This window comes from Amphiprion ocellaris, chromosome 7 (genome assembly GCF_022539595.1).
Source record: "Amphiprion ocellaris isolate individual 3 ecotype Okinawa chromosome 7, ASM2253959v1, whole genome shotgun sequence".
NCBI lineage: Eukaryota > Metazoa > Chordata > Actinopteri > Pomacentridae > Amphiprion > Amphiprion ocellaris.
Window position 1 is genome coordinate 34,713,719 of NC_072772.1, and position 18,455 is coordinate 34,732,173.

The 18,455-nt window shown below is 38.0% G+C and overlaps 1 protein-coding gene across 1 annotated transcript; it reads left to right on the forward strand.

Annotated features, from left to right (window-relative positions):
• The first annotated feature begins 828 nt into the window (after positions 1-828).
• On the forward strand, positions 829-17,484 carry mmp23bb (matrix metallopeptidase 23bb). The gene is made up of 8 exons (XM_023277809.3): positions 829-1,265; positions 8,298-8,404; positions 9,663-9,802; positions 10,699-10,866; positions 10,948-11,112; positions 11,788-11,898; positions 12,057-12,183; positions 12,424-17,484. Exons 1-8 carry the CDS (start codon positions 1,197-1,199, stop codon positions 12,614-12,616), a joined length of 1,080 nt encoding a protein of 359 aa, XP_023133577.1. The 5' UTR covers positions 829-1,196; the 3' UTR covers positions 12,617-17,484.
• Positions 17,485-18,455: the final 971 nt, after the last annotated feature.

Here is an 18,455-nt window from a genome sequence, read left to right on the forward strand (position 1 = left end):
CAAGATTTTTCAGGGCATTTTCAGGGTGCTTCCGGATATTTTAGTGTGTTTTCAGGACATTTCAAGACACTTCTGAGTGTCTCCAGGGTGTTTGAAAGTGTTTCCAGGATATTTCATGATATTTTCAGGATATTTTGGGGTGTTTTCAGAGTTTTTCATCATATTTTACTGCGTTTTAAAGAGATATAATTACGTTTTCAGAATATTTCTTGGTGTTTTGGGGATATTTCAGGACATTTCAGTGTGTTTTTATGATGTTTGGAAGTGTTTTCAGGATATTTTCAGGATATTTCAGAGTGTTTTCACTGTGTTTCATGATATTTTTAGTGCATTTTAAGGAGATTTAATTGTGTTTTCAGGATATTTCAATACATTTTATGATATTTCCATATGTTTTCAGCATATTTAAGGGTGTTTCAGGATATTTCAGGATATTTTGGGGTGTTTTTAGGATATTTCTGGCTGTTTGTGTTTCTGGGGTGTTTTGTCAGTTGTCTGCGTGGCAGCAGCGTCTCTGTTTTGCAGCAGAATCTGACAGGAAGCTGATGTTCTGTAGAGTCTGAGGCTGTTTGGACAGATGTTCTGGACTGAACGCTGCACATCTGGACTGCTGCTGCTGGGAAAACACCTCAGGGTGGCCCTACCTGCTCCCCGGACCGGAGGCCCCCAGGGGCCCCACATCAGGGTTTGTTTATGTGATGTTTAAAAGTAGAGAAGGAACAGAAAATAGAAGTTTGGTTCATCTCAGTGACTTTTATTTTCAGTTTTAATCAGACTAATTAATAATAATGTAGATAAAGTTGGTCTCTGAGGCGGTTAAGGAGTTAATCTGCTTCTCTGTAAACGGACACCCTCACACTCACCTGACCCCGCCCCTCCGGACCAACCCGCCGCCGCAGCGAGCGCACCGTCTGGGAACTTCCCTCAGTTTGTTCCCGAGCGGAGCTGGAGGCACCGAACCGGATCGACCGGGTCAACCGGAGCCGCTCTGAGGGGACGGAGCACCGGGACTCACCAGGACTCAGTGTTCTGGTTCTGGTTCTGGGTTTTTATCCGGACGAGGCGGGTTTTCAGGTCCAGGAGGTTCGGAGGGGATCAGAAGCAGCTGCGTTCATGTGGAGCCTAAAAACCCGGAGAGCATCAGCTGATTGATTGATTGATTGATTGGCGGGTCATGATTCGGTTCTGATCTCATCATGGACCTCCAGCTGCTGCTGCTGCTGATGATGATGATGAAGAGGAGCGGAGCCGCCGTGAGGCCGCAGGTCGGTACCAGAACCGAACTTTGGTTTACTTTCAGTTTATTTAATTTTTCTGTTCAGGAAACTGAAGCTTCAAGTTCCAGTCAGAACAAAGAAAGTTCAGGATGTTGGGAAAAAAAAGAAATGAATGAATAAAGATTTAAAAATAATCTGGAATTCACGAGAAGCATCTAGAATAAAATAAATAAATGTGGAAAGTATTCATAAAAATCATCAAATGTGTCAGAAAATGTTTAGAAAAATATCATTACATATAAAATAAGCTGTAGTTTAAATGAGGTGCCAAAATGTACAGTTTCAAGAACATTTTAAAATGTTTCTAAACATAAAACTATTAGGAAATATTAATAATAAATCAATATAATTTTTTAAATAATAAAAAAGATCACAACAAACTCAACATATGGAAAAATATTAATTAAAATGTCTAAAAAAGTTTGAAAAATATTGAAAATAATCTGTTTTAAAAATGCCAGAAAAGTGTCTGACTAAAGACTGAAAATAATCATAGAAGATGTCCAGAAAGTGTCTAAAAATAAATAAATGGAGAATAAAATGATAAGAAATAAAATTCCAGAAAATAGTCTGATGAAAAGGGACAGTATTTGAGATGTCAGAAAGTGTTCAGAAAAATATTACTAAATGAATACTAAATATTATTTTAAAATCTATAATATTACAAAACAATATGTGGAAATATTAAATAAAATATTAAATAAAATAATTTTTTAATGCCACAAAATATTCTGATATAAAAATAAAAAATTATGAAGGAAAACATCCAGCAAATGTCTAAAAATCTGAAAAATATTACAAAAGTGGAGAATAAAATAATAAGAAATAAAATAAAATTCCTGAAAATTATCTGACAAAAAGTGGCAGTATTTATAAAACTCCTTAAAGATGTCAGAAAATGCTTAGAAAAATATCACTAAATATAAAATAAGCTTTTTAAGTTTAATTAAAATAAAGAATAGAATAGAAAATATTCAATTATAGGACAATGTAATTTACAAAAATTACTAAACATAAAATATTATTTAAAATCTATAATATAATAATATGTAAAAATAGTAAAATAAAAAATTAAGCCAAATAAATTATATCAAAAATGCCACAAAATGTTCAAAAGTGTCTAAAAATCTGAAAAAATACATTTAATCTCAAATTACAATTTAAAAATATTACAAAATGGGTAATAAAATAAAATTCTAAAAAAAAATCTGACAAAAAATTTCTTACAGATGTCAGAAAGTTTTTAGAAAAATATCACTAAATTTAAAACAAGCTATAATTTAAATAAAATGAAAAATAAAACATATTCATTAAATATAAAATATTCAAACGATTATCGGAAAATGTAAAAAATGTTCTGAACATAAAGCTAATTTTTAAATTTTATTTTATTTTCAAAAATATATTACAAAACAATATGAGGAAATATAAAATGAAATATTAAATTATTAATATTTATAAAAATGCCACAAAATATCCAGAAAATCTCAAAAATGTTACAAAATTGGAGAATAAAATAATAAGAAAATTAAATAAAAACCAGAAAATGTTTAAAAATATATTCCTAAATATGAAATATGCTGTAGCTTCTGTACAAGAAATATAACATGTTCAAACAATTATTGGAAAATTCATTTAAAAAAAAAAAAAAAAACAACAAAAAAAATTTATAATAAAAATATATAATATTACAAATCAAGATATGGAAATAATAAAATACTAAACCAAATAAGAAAAACATCCAGAGAGTGTCTAAAAATCTGGAAAAATATTACAAAATGGAGAATAAAATAATAAAAATAAAATAAAATTCTAAAAATATCTGAAAATGGCAAAATTTTATTAAAAAATCCTCAAAAATATGAAAACAGTTTTAGAAAGTTACCTAAATGAGGTCAGAGTGAGACACAAACAGCAGATTAATCAGATTAAAACACACAGATGTAAATATTCAGGACGTCTGAATGGATTATAGTGAATAATGTGATATTTAAACAAGAAAATAGAACTCGGATTGATTGAAAATTGGTCATTTTCTGGCAGAAATGTTAAATATTTGAGTTTCTGAGCTCAGATGTGATGATTTGAAGCTTTTCTTTGTCTCCCAGGAAGATAAACATTTTGTCTTTCTGTTTTATTTCCTGTATTTTCTGCTCTTCGGGCCCCTCGGCTCCGTTCGGGGCCCCTGAAGCAAACATCAGCTGTGTTTGCCTCTAAATGTGCAGAAAGGTCTGGATTATTGTCGTCTTCAGCAGACAGATTACCCATCAGCCCCTGCTTTGGGCTCTCAGGAGAACGTCGGATCGTTTTTCAGTCAGATTGAAGCCATGTGAGCAGAAAACCGCCTGAACCCAGCTTTTATTTTGTAGTTTCTGTCTGAAAGTAGCTGCAGCTGGAAAACTACAAGATGGTTTCTGCTTCTTTGTTGTTGCTTTGAGGTTTTGTGTCTCTTTGTTGTCGTTTTGTGTCTCTTTGTGGTTGTTTTGTGTCTCTTTGTGGATGTTTTGTGTTTCTTTGTTGATGTTTTTTGTCTCTTTGCTGTAGTTTTGTGTGTCTTTGTGGTTGTTTTGTGTCTCTTTGTTGATGTTTTGTGTGTCTTTGTGGTTGTTTTGCATCTCTTTGTGGTTGTTTTGTGTCTCTGTTGATGTTTTGTGTGTCTTTGTGGTTGTTTTGCATCTCTTTGTGGTCGTTTTGTGTCTCTTTGTGGATGTTTTGTGTCTCTTTGTGGTTGTTTTGTGTCTCTTTGTGGTTGTTTTGTGTTTCTTTGTGGTCGTTTCATCGTTTTATGGTCATGTTGCATCCCATAGTTGTCATTTTGTCTGTCGTTGTGGTTGTTTTTCATTGGTTTGCGTCTCTTTTTGGTTGTGAATCTTTTGTTTTGAGCCTTTTCATCGGTTTTCACTTTCTACTGGTTCTTTTGTCTTTGTTTGTTGGTTTGGGTCTCTTTGCGGTCACTTTTCAACATTTTGAATCTCTTGGTAGTTCTTTTTGTGTTTCTTTGTTGCCACTTCTGTAATTTTATGATCATTTTCTGTCCTCTACTCATCGTTTTGTGTGTCTTAGCAGTGTTTGTGTGTCTGTTTTTCATTGCTTAGTGTCTTTTTGTGGTGGTTTTGAGTGTCTTTGTTGTTGCTTTTCAATATTTTGTATCTTTGAAGTAGTTTATCATTATTTTGTATTCATTTTGTGTCTTACAGTTGCTGTTTTGTGTCTCTTTGCAGTGATTTGAGACCTTTTTTCACTGGCTGGTCTTTTTGTGGTGGTGCATCTTTTGTTTATGGTTTTTACTTGAACACTTTGCATCTTTTTTCATCTTGTAGACGTCCATTGAGGCTGTTGTGCATCTTTTTTGTTGGGTTGTCATCTTTCTGATTGGTTTGTGTCTTGTTTACATCTTTTTGTGGTAATTTTAATCTTATCATGACTTCATTTTTCCATTGTTTTGCCTCATTTTGGTTGTTTTGTGTCTCTTTGTGGTCGTTTTCATGTTTTTGTGGTCATTTTGCACCTTCCAGTGTTCATTTTGTGTGTCTGTGCAGTGTTTTTTTGTCAGTTTGTCTTGGGTTTGTCTCTTTCTGGTTGTTTTGAGAATCTTTACAGTTTCTTTTTAAACACTTTGAATCCTTAGAATTCTGTTGTGGCATTTTGTGGTAATTTTGCATCGTATACTTGTTGTTTTGTGTCTCTTTCTGTTGGTTTTATAACATTTGGCAACCGTCCTTGTGGTTGTGTATCTTTTGTTTTTCTTCTTTGTGTTGAGTCTTTGCATCTGTTCTCAGGTCTTAGAGGCCCATTGTGGTTGTTGTGTGTCTTTTTTTTGGGTTGTGGCTCTTTCTGGTTTTGTGTCTTCTTGCTGTTGCTTTCTTACAGTTTTGTGTCTCTTTGTTGTTGTTTTGACTCATTTTGTGTCTCTTTTTAATCATTTTCATCCTTTTGTGGTCATTTTGCATCCTACAGTCATCATTTTGTGTCTGGTTTTTCATTGTTTTGCCTCTTTTTGGTTGTTTTGAGTCTCTTTGCAGTTACTTTTTACCATTTTGTCTCTCTTTGTTGTTGTTTTGTGTGTCTTTGTCATCACTTTTTACCATTTTGCCACTCTTTGTTGTTGTGTTGAAGCCGTTTTGTGTCTCTTTGTGGTCACTTTCTATATTTTGAGATCATTTTGCATCTAATAGTCTCATTTTGTGTAGTGTTTTGTGTCTGTTTTTCATTGATATGCCTCCAGATATACGTATTTTTGTCTCTTTTTTGGGGTGTTGTGTCTCTTTGCAGTTGCTTTTCAACATTTTGTAGCTTTTCATTGTTGTGTTGCATCATTTTTAGTCTCTTTGTGGTCATTTTTATCTTTTTGCGGTTATTTTGCATCGTAAAGTCATCATTTTGTGTCTCATTCTCATTGTTTTGTTTCACTTTGTGGTTGTGTTGAGTCTCTTTGCAGTTGCTTTTTAGAATTTTGTATCTTTGGAGTTGCGTTGTGATATTTTGTGGTTATTTTGCATCTTGTATTTGTTGTATTGTGTCTCTTTCTGGTTGTTTTTTGACATTTTGTGGTTTTTGTAGTAGTTTTGAGTCCTGTTGTGGTCACTTTATGATCCTGTTTTGTCTGTTGCTCATCGGTTTGTGTGTCTTTGTGGTCGTTTTCTACAATAGATGTTAACTGTCACGTAGAACAAATGCTCTGGACCAGATACTCGTAGATCTGATCAGAAATCCGTCCAGTCAAACAACCAGCAAATCTACAGATACATTTAAAAACTGCAGCAGGAGGTAAATTCTAGTTAAGAAAATAGTTGTGCATTGTTTCTGAGTTTCTTATCATTTAATTGTTTAACTTTGACTTCCCTTCTGTCACTTCTTTACAATGAAACTTCATTAAATTCATTGTGTGACTCATCTCTGAAGCAGCAGATTTGTTTAAATTCCTGTTTTTGAAGCCGATAAATTCCTGGGCGACACTTTTATTAATTAGAAAACAACAGCAGCTCTTATAATCTTTTAATTCCACATGTTTTTTAGCTTAAAAGCTGCTAATAACTCAGAAAGCTGCATTTGTGTGATATCGATGTTAGTTTGGGTTCGAGAACGACTTGTTTACGTTGAAACAAACATGCCTCCAAACAGTAGGGGGCGCTGCTGATCTCTGAGGGGTTAATTACCGTTATCTGGTTGTTAGTAATCGAATGTGACAGACTTTGAGTGTTGGGTTGAAGGTTTGTGAGTCTGTGTGAGTGAAATGTGTTGCGGTCGGTGAACGGAGGAGGTTTCCAGTCGAGTTCACATGTGGGTGACAGATATGTGAGAGGAGGGAGGAGGGATCAAAGGACATGAAAGAGGAAAAAATGAAAGAAAGCAGTGTTTCACATCTGTATGGAATCAGCCCACCACCACATCTGTCCACAAATCCACCGAAGACTCTCATCATGTGAAGAAACGTCTCCGCTCGAACTGAAGCTGAAATTTAGAACAAATCAGACACTCGATCTGGTGGTTTGAACCGCAGACTGTTTATAAAAAAGATGGACGTCGCCTCCAGGTCTGAGAGTGAATCCTGAAAGCAACCAGCAGGGGGCGACTCCTCTGGATGGAAAAACAAGTCTGACTGTGTAGAAGTCTATGAGAAAATAGTCTTGCATTCAGTGCTTTGTAGAATAGTCTGACTGCACTTTATTATTATTATTATTATTATTATGCTACAGGGATAAAAACACTCAACATGTAGCCGATAGTCTTACGTAGCAGAGTAATAATAAGATGTAGTCAGACCATTCTACAGAACACTGTGTAGATTGCAACTTATTATTATTATTGTACTATAGGGATAAAAATATTCAACACATGACTAATAGTCTTACATAGCAGAGTGACAGAAAGCTCAGTGTCAGTGTTGTGTAGAATGGTCTGACTGCACCTCATTATCATTCTACTATAGGAAGAAAATCACTCAACAGGTAACCAGTAGTCTTACATAGTAGAATGATGATAAGGTGCAGTTAGACCATTCTAGAAGGCGGTGGCACACCACTGTGAAGAATGGTCTGACTGCACCTTATTCTTCTTCTTCTACAGGGATAAAACATTCAACACATGAATAACAGTCTTACATAGTAGAATGATAAGGTGTAGTCAGTCATGCATCTACACAGTGTTGTGTTGAATAGTCTGAATGCATCTTGTTTCAATTCTGCCATAGGGAAAAACACTCAACACTTGACCAATAGTCTTCCATAGCAAAGTGATAATAAGCACTATGTCAATGCTGTGTAGAATGGTCTGACTGCACCTCATTATTATTCTACTATAGGAAGAAAAAACGCATGTAACCAATAGTCTTACATAGTAGAATGATAATAAGGTGCAGTCAGACCATTCTACACAACACTGTGTAATCTGCACCACATTATCATTCTACTATAGGAGGGAAACACTCAACACCAGATGTACAAACATGCTTTACAGAACGATAATAAATTGAAACTAGACTGTTCTACACAGTGCTGTGTAGAATGGTCTGACTGCAACTCATTATCATTCTCCTAGAGAAAAAAACACTCAACATGTGACCAATAGTCTTGTATTGCAGAATGATAATAAAGTACAGTCAGACCGTTCTACGTAGCACTGTGTAGAATGATCTGACTGAATTCTCTTTCTGTCATGCAGGTGTTTTGGTCAGGAGTAGAGTGTTTTGAAAACAGAAACACATAGAGAGCAGAAAGGGAAGGAGAAAAAAATACTTTATGGTCTCTGTCACTAGTTTCAAGTCTTTTTCAGTACAGCATGATGATTTTCATGTAGTAAACCATTATGGCTCGATGAATTCATGGTGGCTACAATCATATTTTACATACAGTTGATGATATGAACTCATGTAAAAATTTAAATAAGTTGTTTTTTCCCCCATTTACTTCAACACAGAGAGCGTTAATGATAACAGCAGCACCTGGTGGACGTTAGCAGAACTGCAGCAGCACCTCTGAAGCATTGATTGGTTAATCATTCTGCATGTTTGGTGTTTTTCAGACATCTGGCAGTGGCAGAGAGACGTTCGCTCACGGAGGAATTAGAAACAAACGCTACGCTATCAACCCCCTGGGACACAAGTGGACTCATCACAACATCACATACAGGTAGGAGGATGACTTCAGGTAGCAAAAGAGTGCAAAAATCTGTGATTTGTTCTGTTGTTTTTAAAGATTTATTGTTGCACAAAGGTACACTGAGATTCTGATTCTGAAAAGACTTCTGGGCAAGTTTTGGAAAGAAAAGCTCCCCTTTCCTTTTCTGCTGCTAAAGATTTTCCAGAAGAGTTGATGAGATCTTCTGGATTCAGAAGCTGCAAATCTGTTCTGGAAAACTATGTGTGTCTTTAGCAGCAGAGTTTAGGCAGCTTAAGGACGCGGACAGAACTGCAGATGATTTATAGTTTTGTAATGTTTAAGTTTGAGTTAATAGTTTAGAAACATAATCCAAAGTGTCATCTGCATATAAACTGACATTTACCTTAATTCATGTAGGATGTCCTTAAGTGGGAAAGTGTAAAGTTAAAAAACAAGAACAGCAGAGGTCCTCATACTGAGCCTTGTGGTGCACCACCATTTATAGAAGTGCAAGAACTAGATAAACATCATGTTGCTGTCACAATACGCCAAGCCGACAAACTTCTGTATCATTGTGTCTGGGTTTAGGCTTTAGAACTCTTCATAAACTTCAATTTACACAAACCTCAGGTCTCTACTGACTACAGAAACACATTAGAAAAACATTCTAACATGTCCAACCAACAGTCAAACCTAAAAATATCTGATTTAAAATCATATGCAACCCAGAAACTCAGCCTGGTCTGACACAGTATTGCTTGAATCAGAATAGTTCCAGACTGATTGTCTTTTTGATTGCCTGCTGAATTCTCTATTGCCATGTCTGAGGAATTTTGAAAGATTATTTCTGCAACACAACATGAAAGTTTTAATTTGGCTCTGTGTCTAAATGTTTTATTTTTAGGTTGAATCTCGAACATGACATGTCTGAAGATCGTGTTTTATATTTGCTGAGGACTCTGTTTAGCAGGTTCTACCTTTTTGTGTTTTAATGTAAATTCAGTTTCACGCCGCTGAATCCAACTGATTAGGCTCAGTTGTGTTCATTGAATGCTCTCTGATTGGCCGTCTGCCTTTCACACAGTTTCTTTACCCTGAATTACGTCCTCCAGGCTGATTGTCCTTCCAGAGCGAGCGCCACAAATCTACAAGCTTTGCGAATCAAACACCTGACAACAGAGACTGTAGAGGAGGCGGAGCTTCACACAGCCTGACAGGCTTCACTCAGGGCAAGAAAACCCTCCAATCAGAGTCCTTTTTCCAACGTCTGTCTGTTTATCTATTTCAGGATCACTAAGTTTCCCAACACTCTGAATGTGGAGGACACCAGGAAGGCCATCAGCATCGCCTTCACCAAATGGAGCGACGTGTCGCCGCTGACCTTCACTGAGGTCACCGAGGTCAACGCCACGGCTGACATCACCATCGGTACCACACAAACACACAAAATGGAGATTTGGGAAGTTTTGTGACATCAACGTTGATAATTACCATTCAGAAGTATAAAACTATAATTTCCAACCCTAGTTTTACATTACAAACATATACATGAGTTTTTGTTTGTGTGTTTTCCAATCTATACGCTGAGAAAGAGAGTTTATGTAGTACATAACATGAGTACATCCTCGTGCAATATCACTTAAATATCACTTGATTCACATGACTTTGGGCTTTGGATAGTTATCATGCAAGAACGTTCCTCTTCTTCAAACTTCTGCAGACTGCTTTGCATTCAGGCAACCCCATACTATTCCTTTTCATGTGGAGCCATAATGTAGACATGCAGATAGAAACAGTCCACAGGTCCACAACTGAGAAAGTTCTGCTCTTCATGATTCATTTTAGAAACATTGTTCATGCAGTTGGTCTGACTGAAAATCACAGGTGTGTTTAGTTTCAGTGATCACAGGTGGGTTCACTTTCTTGCACTGAATTTCTACTTTAAGTCTTTCTAAAGTATTTGTTTTTGACTGTTCATAAGAATAAATACTGAACTGAGAGGTGATGCAGTTTAGTCCTTTTGATATTTAGGTGTACTCACTGTTGCTGTATATTAAACAAATGTTCATTTGGGAATCCCAGATTCCACAAAAACAAATTAAAACTAAAGTTTTCTTCTTTAGATTGGCAAAAAAATCCCAAATCTCTATGTCAATATTGAAATCCCGGGGTGCCACTATTAATGTGTTTAATTTGACAACATAGATTTTGAATTTTTTTCCACTTGGAGCTGTTTCAGAAAGTTTTCTAGCGGTGTTTATTTTGGCACCTGATACTGGGATTTCAGTGTTATTGTCATAACGGTTCCTGTCCTGGTGTGTTAGGTTTCTACACCTTCAACCACACCGACTGCTGGTGGTCTCCTCTCCACCCGTGTTTTGACGGTCTGAACGGGGAGCTGGCTCACGCCTTCCTGCCGCCACGAGGAGAAATCCACTTCGACAACCACGAGTTCTGGATCCTCGGCAAGTCCAGGTTCAGCTGGAAACAAGGTAACTGTACTGCAGTGACTGTAGTAGTACTACACCCTGGTGTGATGGTATCAGGCTGGATGACTCTGTTTGGTTCTGCAGGCGTTTGGCTTAACGACTTGGTCCAGGTGGCGGCTCATGAGATCGGTCACGCTCTGGGTCTGTGGCACTCCAGAGACCCTCAGGCTCTGATGCATCCCAACGCCACCTACACTGGACAGAGGAACATCGCCCAGGACGACGTCTGGGGCATCCAGAGGCTCTACGGTAACGCTGTTAAATCTTTATTTATATAGTGAGAATTCACAGCTCAGGGCTGCACAGTATATCGGTGGTTAGCACCGTTGCCTTGCAGCTAGAAGATCCCTGGTTCGCGTCCTGGCCTTCCCAGAATCTTTCTACATGGAGTTTGCATGTTCTCCCTGTGTGTGCGTGGGTTTTCTCCAGGTTCTCCAGCTTCCTCCAACAGTCCGAAAATATGCTGAGGTTAATTGGGAACTCTAAATTGTCCGTAGGTGTGAATGTGAGTGTGATTGTTTGTCTCTGTGTGTAGGCCTGTGATCGACTGTTACCTGTCCAGGTGTCTCCTGCCTTCACCCGAAATCAGCTGGGATAGACTCCTGCCCCCCGTGGCCCTAATGAGGATTAAGCGCTGTATAGATGATGGATGGATGGAATTCACAACTTAAGTGATCTCAGGGTACTTCACTTAGTGAGGTGAAGATTGCAGTACTTGTACATCAGTCTGGGGATGAATACAGTACTTGCACTTCATTCTAAGGGTAAATGCAGTACTTGTACTTCATTTTAAGAGTAACTGTAGTACTTCATTCTAAGGGTAAATGCAGTACTTGTACTTGATTCTAAGGGTAAATGCAGTACTTGTACTTCATTCTAAGGGTAAATGCAGTACTTGTACTTGATTCTGCTGCTTCTCTGCAGGTTGTCTGGATAAGAAGAGGGTCTGTGATCCGTGGGCTCGACTTGGTTTCTGTGAGCGGAGGAAGACCTTCATGAAGAAGAACTGTCCTCAGCGCTGTGACCTCTGCTATGGTGAGACCTGACCTCTGACCTCTGGTCCTTGACCTCTTACCTTGACGTCTTCCATCAGGACACAGATCTCTGCTGGACACAGTCGAGTCTTCATCCTCCATCAGAAGCTTGACTCCGTCTCATATCATATCTCGTCTGTATCTCGTTTCCTGTCACAGAGCCTATGGATCCCGTCGCCACGCCAACGCCGCCTCCGGCCAACGTGAAGATCAAGATGGTTCCTAGGGGAAAGGTGGTAGGTTTCCGCTGTGGAACCAAAAACCCTCGATCGCCTCCGAAAGTCAGGTCAGCTGATCAATACTCTTTATTATTTAACAGTGAGGTCTGAGGCTGGAGGTCAACAACTGTTACTAATCACATGATGTATGATAATATATGATAAAGTTCAAGACAGTATTTACTTGTTTTTACAGTCTCACCAGTAGATATGAAGTTTTGTTGGTTAGTTGTTGAATTAAGTTTAACTTCTTGGTGTTTAAAACCAAACATGTAAAGCTGAATCTCTCCTCTCCGTCTTCTGCTCAGCTGGTACAAAGACGGCGAGCAGATCCTCACCTCCATCCCGGGCTACATCGTCATGAAGGACCGAGACCTCCGCATCGTCGCCAACGAGTTCAACGAGGGCGTCTACACCTGTCGCATCCATCGCCGTGGTGACATCGTATCTGCCAACTCATGGGCGATCCGGCTGAAACCAGAACCACCGTCCAACAGCTGAGGACGTCTGCAGGGAGACGGACAAACGGCCAATGAGGTGATGACGGGAAGGTTTGTGGAACTCGCAGCGGTCAGATCTGTGGATTAGCAGGAGGTCAGATGGTTCAAGCTGCATCTTCAACATGTTTGAACCTTATTCCAGGTTTTCTGATGCTTCGTTGGCAGACCTGTGAATCGGTTTTGTTACAGAACAGACTGCAAATCTGTAGCAGCTCTTTGGTTCCAGCAGGACTTCATGTCACAAACTCATAATCCTGTAAAATGTCTTTTATTGTTTTATTTCTGTTCCACCTGAGCTGCTGTGTCCGGGTGGTTCATGTTTACATCTCTAGCTTCTGTTACTGTGGCCAAAAAACCTAAAAACAGCAGCTCTATTAAAATGTTTAAGTTCGACAAACTCAGATCGACACAGTTTTTAAGTTGTACCCTGCAGAGATGGTGATTGTTGTTACAGCCATGAAAGCTATCTTTAGCTAATTACCTTTAGTTGGTTATCTTTAGCTCGCTAATTTTAGCTGGTTAACTTTTGTTTACTTGCTGTAGTTGGCTAATTCTGGCCTGCTAAATTTAACTAGCTAGCACTGGCTTGCTTGCTGTAGTTAGCTAATTCTGGCCTGCTAACTGTAGCTAGCTAACTTTGGCTTGCTTGCTGTAGTTGGCTAACTTTTGCCCGCTGTGTTAGCTGTCCAAGACTCAATCAGACCAACACATTTTTTATGTTGTAGCTTCTAGAAAAATTTATTATTGTTACAGCCACAACAGCTAACATTAGCTGTTTAACTTTGCTCTACTAACTTTCCCTGGTTAATTTTGGCTAAATAAGTGTGGCTTGCTCAGGTTGGTTTATTAAATTTGACTTGCTAACTTTAGCTCGCTCACCTTGGCTTGCACACTGGAAAAGATTATCAAGTTGACTTCAGCTAGCTGAATTTAGTTTGCTAACATTAGCCGGCCAACTTTGGTTAGCTAACTTTAACTGGCTAACCTTAGTTGGCTAACTCTAGCATCCGCAGCTTATCTGGTTAACTTTGACTCATAAATTTAGTTGGCTATTTTTTACTCCCTAACTTCGGCTTGCTTACTATTACTGGCTAACTTTAGCTCAGTTACTTTAGGTAGATCAATAGATCAAATAGCAGCAACAGTAATGTGACTCCCCCGTCCCCTTTGACCTTCAACTGTTTTGATTCTTAGCAATACTCAACTTTGACTTTTGTCCTCTGTAGTAACCATAGCGATGTGGCCATTTTGGAGTGGTGGTCATAAGTGGTTCTGTAGGTTATGTGATGGTACAAAGCTGACTTTTTTATCTGAATATGTAAATTATTATTCCTATAGTACACAACAGAACTGAGTACACCCCTGAGCAAATGATTCTGAATTGTATCACCTCGCAGTAATCAGATTACTTCTAAGTCGAACAGTAGGGGATATGACGTAGCACATACATTTGATACATACAGAGGCATGCTGCCATCAGTAGATTCCATCTCCCGAACACTTTTTGCACTCATGCAGCCCCATATCATCACGTTAACACCTCCGTTCTTCACTGTCAGGATTATGCATTCACTGTGGTGGTCCTGGTCAGGTTCACATCACACTTGAGCAGAGTTTCATTTTGAAGTTTTGTACCAAAGAGCAAACAACTTTTTTGTTCTTGTCGTCCGTCCATAGAGGTTGATGTCCTTCACACTTTCGGAGCTTCACAGAAACTCTGATTTCCATTGATAATTAAGTCTGAAGCAGCTGCTTATTGTTTTTCACAGCTAGATTTTTTAAAGTAGTGCAGCCCTGATTAGTGGTACTATGGCTCCTTCTGTACCTCCTGATTGCTGTTGACACTGTTTCACTGATTTCGAGTTGATCTTCCTGGATGTTTTTCCATCTTTTTTCCAGCAGATTTTTTTAGTTCAATTCAGCAATTCTTTTTCATGTGGAGCCATGATGTAGACATACAGATAGACACTACCCATAGGTCCAAAACTGACAAATTTCTGGCGTTTACTGTTCATTTCTTTAACCAGTTGGATTGCTTGGAAATCACAGCTGTAGTCAGTTTAGTTTCAGTGATCACAGATGCATTTGCTTTTGTTGCTACTTTGGTTCCTGTATTTTCAAATACTATCTTTATGAAGTCTTTGTTTTTTACTGTTTATGAGATGACCTGCACTACTGGTCAACTTAGAAATACCGCAGTTATTCAGAGGTGCTACAATTACAGTAATTTGACCTGTGAGGTGTTTATCTTCTTACTGTTTGTGACAGTTTCCTTCCTTTTGAATTAATTTGTTCTGTTATCCTACCCATGTAGGTTTTTGTTTCTTTCTCTCTGTGGAGTTTAGGAGGATATTTGTGGCTTTCTGCTGGTGAAAACAATAATCTGTGGATCAGTATTTTTGTGGTCTTCATGTTTCGAGGACGAACTCTATGAACCTAAAACCACAGGAGTTTATGTGAGCAGTTTTCATTGAGGTGAACGAGGGGCCGGGTCTCCTATTACATCTGAGCTAATAACAGATTGATAACAGATCTCAGCGCCGGACATCCAAACACAAAAAGACTTCAGCTTCATCTTCTTGTGACATGAATCAGCCACTTCTTGTTTACACAAGGACAGATCTGTTAAAGGCATGTTTTTACCTCACTGTGATGGAATATAACAGGTTTACTCACTCAGTTTAACTGGATCTCAAGAAAATCTGCTTAAGAAAATGTGAATTATTGCAATTCCATCCACTGCTACATTTAAAGGAGTCAGTAACAGGGCAAAAGTTTTGTTTTTTGAAAATATGTCTGTGAAGATTCTCAGTCATCCACGTGCGTCAGAGGAAACTAGTTGGACTTCTTGGTTTTGGAAGATGTTTCATTTCACCTTTATGCAAAAGGCCTCTTCAGATCTAACAAAGCGGTGGGGAGTCATCCATCCCCAGGCAGTTTCACCACAACTGATACCCTGAGTCATCTGTCCTCATCAGTTTTATCACTATTAGCACCTCGAGTCATACCTTCCTAGGCAGTTTCACCACCATTTGGACCTCAGGGTACGTGAGTCTTCTCTATATTCAATGGGGTAGCCATCTCTAGTCAGAGAGTCTACCATACCAAATATCAGGTAGTTAGTCCTGAGATCCCTCCTCAGGCAGTTTTACTGTAATTAACACCTTGGGTCCCCCTTCCCCATGCAATCTCACCACCCTTCCTACCTTGAGTCATCCCACACAGTACACCACACAGTTTGCCTGCCATTGACACTTACAGTCACCCATTCCCAAGCAGTTTCACCCCCTTTAACACCTTAAATCATCCCTCACCAGGCAGTTTTACCAACATTCACACCTTAGGGCATGAGAGTCTTGCCTATGTTTAATGGAATAGACATCTTTAGACAGCTGAGGGAGTCTTCCACACCACTTATCAGGTAGTTATGATACAGTCTTGGGATCCCTCACCATGCAATTTGACTACGAATAATTCTTTAAGTCATTCCTCCCCATGCAGTTTTACCTTCATTTACACCTTGAGTCATCCCCTCTCGGGAAGTTTCACCATCAGTAACACTTTAAATCATCCCTTCCCTGAAGTTTTACCAGCATTGTGACTTTGAACCATTTCTCACCAGGCAATTTTACTACTATTAACATTTTGACACATCATTCGCCAGACAGGTTTGCCACTACAACACCATGAGCCATTCCTCCCCTGGCAGTTCACTATCATTTACACATTTTAATCTGTTTAACTGGAACAGCCATCTCTAAACAAAGAAAGGGGTCTATGACACCACTTATCAGCTACTTATAATGCAGTTCTGAGATCCCTCCCCAAGCAGTTTCGCCATAATTTACATCATAAATCATCCCTCACCAGACAGTTTGACCGACATTTGCACCTTAGGGCATGAGAATCTTGCCTATGTTCAATGGAATAGCCATCTCTAGACAGCGAAGAGGGTCTTCCACACCACTTAACAGGTAGTTATGGGTAGTACTGAGATCCCTCGCCAGGCAATTTGACTACAAATAATTCTTCAAGACATTCATCCCCATGCAGTTTTACCGTCATTTACACCTTGAGTCATCCCCTCTTGGGAAGTTTCACCACCAGTAATACTTTTAATCATCCCTCCCGTGGTAGTTTGGCCAGCGTTGTGACATTAGCCTTCCCTCCACTGGTAGTTTCACCATCTTTGACATCTTGAGTCATCCCACCCCTGGCAATTTGAACACCATTCACACCTTAAGGGTCATTAACAGGCATTAGGTCATGTGATTTTGGGGTTAGAATGAATGCCTAGTTCTCCTCACCAGTCAGAAATGAGAAAGTCTCTTGGATGAAGGTGAAACATCTTCAGGAACCAAAAACAAAAGTCTGGTTGTCTTCTCCTGAAACAATTAGGTTTGGAAACACAGTTATTAAAACCACAAATCAACAGCAGCTCTTATAAACTTAGATTTCACATAGTCTATAGTAATCTTGGAGCTGTATTTGTATGATACTGACTCCTGTTTGGGTTAACAAGACTCTTGTTTACATGGAAACAGACTGTAGACGCCGGCGTCCACACAGCAGAAAGACGTTGAACCACTTGAATGAAGAAGAAAACGTGGAGAAATCAGATATTTCTGTTAGTTTTAGTTTTTAGTTCTGGTGCTCAGCTCATAGTTTCACATAGTTTTAGTTGTGATTCATGTACATCTGTTTCTGCTTTGCTTTTGTAGATGTTTTTTTTTCTCCTCAAAAATGTTTTTTTTAATGCAAATTGAAAATGCTGATGGAGACACATCAACTTTGGTTCAGGTTTCTCAGATTTAGCTTATTCCGCTTCCGTCTTTTTGTTTCGTGACACAAATAAAAATGTTCATCTGATTCCTGCCGGCTGATTCAACCTGGTTTTATTTGTTTGTCATAAAAACGTCCAGTTAAAGCAGGAAATTAACAATCTAATAATGATGTTTAACTTTATTATGTCCTAACAGAACAACCATAAACTGGAATATTTGGTGAGATGCCGCCGTTTGTTGTTGTTATTTGCAGACATGATCCAGAAAACCACTGATGTCTGTGAAGGAAACAAAAGCCGGCGAACAAAGAACGTCTGGTTTTAACCCTGTTTGACCCACATCTGCTGCTTCTGTCTGGCTGATGTGGGTCAAACAACATCATATTTCTCCTTAAAAACACATGAAAACAGGCCACTGCTGCAGAAACTCACAGTTTACTGCATTTACCGTGTTTTCATGGCTGCATCGTTAATTATTTTTGAAGTATTTTATTCGAAAACCGCCCAAAACAGGCAACTGATCTTTTTTTCTAACAAAATATGTTCTCTTCTTTAAGCTTCTTCATGTTTATAAATATACAGTGTATGTGTTTGTCTTTATTCTTGTTATTTTCTTCCTTTTGTTGTTTTTGTGTTGTTTTTATAGAATGAACATTACACTCAGACAGATATTAATACAAAGTACCCATAAATTCATCAATAAGCGCTTTATAATAATTTAAGAGTCACAGTTTTTTAAATATTACTCATTGTTTTGGTTAAATGTGATTTTTAGCTATAATTAACAGCTAAATATGCAATAATTAATCAACCAAAGCAGCCATTTAATATTGAGTCAATTGAGTCTGAAACCTGAGCAAAAAATGAACAAATTTTGAAATATTTATAAGAAATGTGTATATAAATTTAAATAAATTATGTTTATATATAATAGAAAATTTTATAATAAATGAATCAATTTTAAAATATCAAAATTAATAAAAATTAATAAAATAGGATGATCATCTAAAACATTAAACAAAACAAAAATAAAGACATTTTTGAGGTATTTTATTTT

Excerpts from the sequence above, each read along its gene's own strand:
- mmp23bb (XM_023277809.3), top strand. The coding sequence starts at position 1,197 with ATGGACCTCCAGCTGCTGCTGCTGCTGATGATGATGATGAAGAGGAGC. Across the intron at positions 1,266-8,297 it reads GAGCCGCCGTGAGGCCGCAG|ACATCTGGCAGTGGCAGAGA; the intron begins GTCGGTACCAGA and ends GGTGTTTTTCAG. Across the intron at positions 10,867-10,947 it reads CAGGTTCAGCTGGAAACAAG|GCGTTTGGCTTAACGACTTG; the intron begins GTAACTGTACTG and ends TTGGTTCTGCAG.